Source organism: Acyrthosiphon pisum, chromosome A1, assembly GCF_005508785.2.
Source record: "Acyrthosiphon pisum isolate AL4f chromosome A1, pea_aphid_22Mar2018_4r6ur, whole genome shotgun sequence".
NCBI classification, from domain to species: Eukaryota; Metazoa; Arthropoda; class Insecta; order Hemiptera; family Aphididae; genus Acyrthosiphon; species Acyrthosiphon pisum.
Genome location: NC_042494.1, coordinates 36,303,688 through 36,311,183, shown reverse-complemented (window position 1 = coordinate 36,311,183; position 7,496 = coordinate 36,303,688). Strand labels below are relative to the sequence as shown.

At 28.5% G+C, this 7,496-nt stretch overlaps 1 protein-coding gene across 1 annotated transcript; it reads right to left on the bottom strand.

The window, feature by feature from the left end:
• Positions 1 to 448: 448 nt before the first annotated feature.
• Positions 449 to 6,900, bottom strand: LOC100160082. The gene is made up of 4 exons (XM_001951213.5): positions 6,524 to 6,900; positions 4,062 to 4,184; positions 3,506 to 3,750; positions 449 to 1,365 (listed from the first exon to the last, which is right to left on the bottom strand). Exons 1-4 carry the CDS (start codon positions 6,614 to 6,616, stop codon positions 948 to 950), a joined length of 879 nt encoding a protein of 292 aa, XP_001951248.1. The 5' UTR covers positions 6,617 to 6,900; the 3' UTR covers positions 449 to 947.
• Positions 6,901 to 7,496: the final 596 nt, after the last annotated feature.

Below are 7,496 nucleotides of genomic sequence, written 5' to 3'. Positions count from 1 at the left end.
TAGCTTCTTTCAATCCCTTTAAGTTACAATAGTAAGTTACTATAGTTACTATATATAGGTGGCTCACACAGGAATTTAGTTTTGGATAGCAAAAATCGAATAATATTTTGTTTAAACTTTATATAAAGGTACACAAATACTTATTACAGTCAATGTTAAAATGCTTGTGGCATAGGTATCCCCCCCCCCAAACAATACACATATATATATTTATAGTATTTTCCATTACGTCTAGACAACTTATATAATAACATCAGTACGAGATGATAATCTATTTCTTATAGATGTTTGAGTCAGGAATTCATGGTACTTGGCGATATTAGATTTAACGCTGTAAAATGTCTACCCTAGGTTTAGGTTATTAATAAATATTATTATATTATAGTGAAATCATAAACATATTAGAGGATTATGTTCATGAGTGAAAAAAAAGGGAATCACAGCATGATGTTTTTGTTTTTATTTATTCTTCGTACCGTAATCAATACAACAACTCTGAAGACATTTTAAATAAACAAATCCAATTGTATATGAATAATTAAAAATATAAATTTATACTTTAGATAAATTCTATTATGTAATATTATAAATAATAATTATAAATAAATTTGTTTTTAAATATTTCTTATGGAATAACCAGGATAGTGTTTAACACTTTTAAATCGGACATATTAGTATAATAGTATAATGTATTAGGTATATCCGTATTATGGGATATTTACAGATTTAATATGAAATTAATTTATTATCATTAAAAAAAAAAAAAAAAAAAAATGATTTTCATTATTCTTTTATCTTTATAATTTTAGCAGTTTCTGCATAGATCGTCATTGTTTCCGCTATGGTGATCTCTTCTTACTTAGCGGAATTCGAACGTTTCATTAAATGAATAGTATATAGTTTGAATCCAATCGTTGGGGTAAATGCCAAGGTAATTGTCCCGGTATTTATGGCCCAGAAGTATCCGGGTCTTCGACTACTACGTATGGTAATGGCGTTGAATGTTTAACATAGCCAACGTTCTTAAACAAGCCCAATGAAACTTTGTTCTTTTCATTGATAAGTGCATGAGGAGAGACGCCATTCTCACCCATTACCTTTGTTACTGCCAACACAATCAGCTTACCAAATCCACGTCCTCTGTAATCTGGCTGAACTATCAAAGTACTAAGACCTCCGTAACTGCCACACATGGCCCACGCCAATAGCTCACCATTATGCCGGTTGAAAACACCTAAACCAATGTTGAGCCTTACTGTATCCCAAAGGTCGGACTTGGGGTAAACGTCGCTGTGACTCCATAGCGAATAAATAAAGTCTATATGATCCACGCTCAATTGGTCGATAAAAACGTCTTCTGGAATCCTAGAAACAAAAATAATTTATAGATAACCGAATTTGAATTGAGAAATTAAAATTCATATTATAATGAAGTACATTTATTATTTTTTAAAAACTGATAAGTTTCCTCTTTTTTTATATTATACCTATTGTTTTTTTTATATTCTGTAAAAGAAATATAAAAGTTTTTTTTTATCTTATCTTAAATTTAATGGATTGTTAAAATGACCTTGCATCCATTATAATATTATACTCTTAATCAATAATTATAACTGTTATAAATTACAATTCATAACCAGAACTCGAAAATTAAACATTTATAAGTACATATTTTTTTTATAAAACACAAAGACTTATTGCCTAGACACAACAATTTAACAGATTAACTGTTTAATATAAATAATTTGGGGATTTTCTTACCTTGGATTTGTATTTTATATATTATTTTCCATTTTTTATTTTTTTTCACAGTTGAATATAATTTCATTAAAAAAGCGTAAAAAAATATAATATTATTGCATAGTCGGCAGTCGTATACTAGACTCATACTCATCCCAGATTATTAATCATCGACCTATGAAGTTTGATAATTGTTAAAATATAATACATAGATTATAATTTATAAGTTTAAAATATAAATTCAATAATTATTGAACCTTCGTATAAATTTATTGTCCGTAGTTTATAGGTTTTTTTTCATATCTATCCAACTACTAAAATTAAAAAATAAGCTCACATTTAAGTGATTTTAAGCGCATTAAGTCAATACCTGGTTAATATTCATATATAGTATAATTTATAGAAAAATAGAAAATGGATTTATTACTATTAAATTAGAACCACTATTAATATCACGATCTTAGAATTTATATCACAGATTATTTAATCTAAGCCCATTATGTTTATAATATTGTAGTTAGGGACTCTCATAAATATTATTTGTTAATAGAACTTTAGAAATATTTAACAACAATACTTTAGTATTTAATTGTTTCTATCCATTCGCTAATGTTTCACACTTCAGTTAAATATGTCTACTCATGTTGATTAAAGGTAAAAATGATTGATGTTTTAACACGCTAAAAATATAAAAAATATTAATTTTTTATGTGTTATATGGTTATACGTGTAGTTTAAAGGTTGAATTCTTGCTGATAATTTACTGTACATTTATTTTAGCTGTATTTAGTATAACATTTTAGCAACAAAATAAAAAACTACAATGTTGTACACAAATAAAAATTATGGAAAATCTTTTAACTAAATATTTAAAAAGTTTCAAAATCCTAGTAGGTATACACATATTATATAATACCAGTGAAATTAATATAACTGAACATGAAAATTTTGGACTGGATTAAGATGTTTGTTGTCACTGTCTTTCGAATGTGCAACATTCTTGTAAAAACTACCTATTTTGAGTCCTTAAGTAAGATTATCATATTGAAAAATATTATAATTTATCAATACAGATTTGAATTCAGCGTGAGTCATGAGATCACTTATTCCAATTTGAAATCAATTAAGTAAATGTAATATAATAGCCAGATCGATATCATGTATACTTCACGCTAAATTAATATCTGTTTTTGTAATATTAATCACTTCATTAATTGTTTAGTGTAGCTGTTGCAAACATTTTTATAACTTAAATAAAAATTAACATTATTGACTAAGTACATTCCATCTTTTCGCTATATGTATATAACCACTTTAAAATGGCATCAATACAGTTACATTTTAATGTGCACATATTTAGGCAAACAATTATAATACAGTATTATTATCTTAATAAATCTATTAGATAAAACATTTATCACGTAGGTATACGTCCAAAATAGATAATATAAAAATAAATAAAAACGTGCGCAAAAGATTAAAATCACGAGCCAAATTATACTATGCATTAGTATAATAGTACTCATATTAGTATTTAGTATCTATAGATTCTAAATAGGTACGCAATTGTGTATAATATCGTGTATATATACTCACAAGTTAAAAATTGAACTCTGGCTATCATGTAAATATTTAAAAAATGTAACTAACAATAAGTTTCGAGGTCAAAGATCATATTATATAATTCAAATATTTTGATTATGTTACGTATACATATAGTACAGTAATACATTTAATAGGTATGTAAATTAATAGCATATCTTACTCATAATCTAATCTGGCGGCTACATCGGCTGGCATCCACTTAAGCACAGCATTTGAGTATAGTTTACTCTTCAATCCCTTTTCCTCAATCATCGTTTCCACGATGGCCTTCATCCTGAACGGTATAGCTTGGAACAGCGGTTTCTTCTGCCAGTTGATGTACTCAGTGCTAAACAGCATCCTTCGGAATTGTTCTTCGTTTCCCGGGCAAGTGTATGTAACTACGACGTCTGGATATTCTTCTTCCTGAAATTAATATTACTGTGCAATTCGTATAATGTATCTTCCAGCGTCATGAATGAAAAAAATCCTAGAATTAAAAAAAGATTCTTAAAAATAACATCAACAATCAGATGTTTGGCCGTGGTAATAATCTAAAACATCCGAACCTTCAGTGTAGATCACATTAAAAAATCATAACAATTTATACAGCTTATAAAACAAACACTTGTAACCAATAAGTACTTTTTAAGTTTTGCTGCATAAAAATAAAATGGTCATCACATGGAAATTTTTCTTATTAACATTCAACGAATATATTTACTATTCGTACTTACGGGTCGTGATAAAATCCCAATAAATGTTCCATTCTCAACGTCATTAGAAATGTAGTATAATTTGTAACTCGATGCCGAATTTTTTCGCATCCATTGAAATGCATTTTTGATGAAATAATATGCCTGAAAATTTAAAAATATAAATTAATAATTATTTCCGAAAAAGTTCTTATAATATTAAATAATCTTTTTATTGTTATGTATATTATACAATTGAGTATACCATAAGTAAACTACGTAGTTTAATTAGGAAGTTAAATTTATTTTTTTATTTTTTATTTACTCATAGTAAATACTCTAAGACAGTTGAACTGAATGAAAAAATTTTAACCATGGCCTTTGCACTTGAAAGTTGAATCACAATCTTAAAACAATTTCAATAGATAACACGGAAATTAATTTAGACATAAAATAAGCTATATAGTTACATGTTTTGCAATCTTGTACGTTGATATGTCTAGTTGGCACCTAAAGGTACAATGAAGACTTTATTTTTCGGGCTAAAGGCTAAGATGATAAGGAAAAACTATCAACAACCGTCAACCATCAGGCAACAACAGTTTAAAACTTTAAAATTGTAAAGATATCTTAGCAACCGTTATGCTATTTTACTAAAGTACTGTTCAGAATCTAATTTTTCCGACGAAATTATTATTGTTATTGCTTTCTAAATTATAATTTTAATTAATTAATTATGCCGAAGTATCTACACGGCTACACGAATACGGAATAAATACTGATGCCAAACACTTGATTTTGCTTTATATCTAGATAGAAAGGCTTATTTTGTATCTATATTACTTTGAATAGAAGCTTATATTAATTTATGTACTTGTAATTTATCTACATTAATTTTAAATAATTTTGTTGTGTATTATTTAGTAGGTATTAATTGTGTTTTGCTTGTTTGTAACAATTAACAAGGAAGTAATTGAATCAAATATAGCCATGCTATTTGTTTATATAGTATGCATTACATACAATTTATTGGACCTTTAATTTAACAATCTAATTACAACTATATGTATTTATAATTGAAATTTCTTTCCGGTTATAAATAAAGTGGCTCAAGTGTTGATCTATAAATATCTAAGTGTAAACACTGCAAACTATACACTGTGTTTACTGTAGTAAATTATACGAATAGATGATTAAAAAATAATAAAAATATGAACTATTTTTTATAATGACATTTAAATAATATAAGGTACAAAATTGAAAATAAAATATAGAGTTTAAGCCTTTGAGGTACTTTATTAATATATTGTAAGAACTTATTATGTAAGTATATAAATAAAACCTAATTTAATCAAATAAAAAAAAAAATTAATACAATTATTTACACACGTCATATATGTGTGTACCTATATGTAAAGTTGTAATTTGTATCAAGACACCATAGTGCCACTACTTATTGGGCGATAGAATAAATATAAGTAAGTACCTCCCTATTAAACTTTGTCAAAGAATAGTTTGTAAAAGTTTAAAACAAATATAAATTACCTAATAATAATTTGAACACACGTATTATTATATATTTACTCTAATAAAAATAATAAGTACTTGCTGTTTTTATTTTTAAAAAAATCAGAATAATATTATTATTTTTTGATAATCACTAAAGTTTATTTTAAGCTGCCTGTGTACACGTGTGCCGCGTGTATGTGACAGTGTGGCACATTGTCTAATCGATAAAAAGTAAAAACGTTGCACCGTCATCATATCAATTTGGTACCTAATAATTATATTATATAGGCCCAACTATGAATAAAAACTGTGGTAACTACTGAAACTGAATGATAAACTTACAACGTCAAATTAAATGAATCCTTTAGTCATCATAATTTACCTGCTTAAAAAATACACAATTTCATATGTGCGCTGGTCATCAGTATTTTATTATATAGTTAGGTACCTATCTACAATATGTATACTTACTTCTAACATATGTATATGTACTTTTACTTAAACTAAATAATTCAATATAGAATACATATATATCGTAAATTCGTGATATTTATACTTTAATTTTTCATACTCTTTATTATCTCATAATTCGTATATAATAATATACATTATATAAATATTAAATATGTGTCTGTAACTATTATAACTCGTAATCTAACATAGATGCACTTGTCTGTATTTATATACCTACGGTTTTACTAAAATTTAGGCAACCTATATTATTTTAATATAAAGGGTCCAAACACTGCATGGAAATCCTGTAAACTGCACCAGTAGATAAATCATCTTAATGAATTTTGATTTTAAATCTAAAAGTTATATCTTTCATGAAGTTCCATCAATGGAATGGATGGCTTCACTCGTATTTTATAATATTTTACTTATTCTATATTGACCTTATAAACATAATTTATGTTTAGGTAGTATTATAAAAATATATTTACAGATTGTAACTACAACACTAATATTTTTTTTTTTTAATAAATTATACTCACGTGAATACAGTTCGGCCAATCGCGTTTCAATACTTGTTCGCAGAAATATTCCATTATTGCTTCGGGCATTTCTTCGAGAACTTCGCTCCTCATGATGATGCTAGTGTATTCTTTATCGACGTAGTTAAGTAATAATATATAGTATCGTGAGATGAATCTAACGATTGGGCGCACGATGGTGTATATAGGAAATATTATATTTACTATATACGGCTACTAAACCGGTGTAGATGAATTCCAAATGGTTAATATAAACTAGTTTGTAGGTTTAGATGATAGAGTAGTAGGCACGAGTGTATCGGACGACCAGTAAAATGTAAAATGGACGGTGCAGCAGTAGTTCACGGACCCAAGTGTTTAATGTTCACGAAAAATACAAAGCTCGTGTGCGTGCGTGTGTGTGTGTGTGTGTGTGTGTCTGTGTGTGTCTGTGTCTGTGTCCGTGTGTGTCTGTGTCTGTGTGTCTGTGTGTGTGTGTGTGTGCTGTTGTGGGGTGGTGGAGGTGGTGGCGGTGGTGCTGTGTGCACGCCTCGGAAGGAATCTGTGACCCTATTGCCGCCGTTAATATTGTGGTGGGGGGAGTCCCGACGTGATCCGCTACAGCGGTAGCTGTAGGTTTTCTGCCAAATGGCCCGAGTGACGCGTATATTATACTTACATACAGTACTCTCCGACGAGGTTATAATATTATCCGAGGCTGAACAATACGTAGGCAGTCGATGTGACTTCCACGCGTAGTAACTCTGCAGGGTATGCATTTACCAAACGGAAATTTGCCGTAGGTTCACGTATACGTTATTTTTCGAGCCCTTTTTGGACAGACTTGGCAAGCTCAATTGAGTTACTTGAACGATTGAAGGCTAACAGTTAATACTGCGACGGTCGACAATCAGCGATAATGCATAGGTACATTTCTCACCATATGTCGATTAGGTATACAACAGTATGTAGTAAGAAAATAAAAAAATAATAA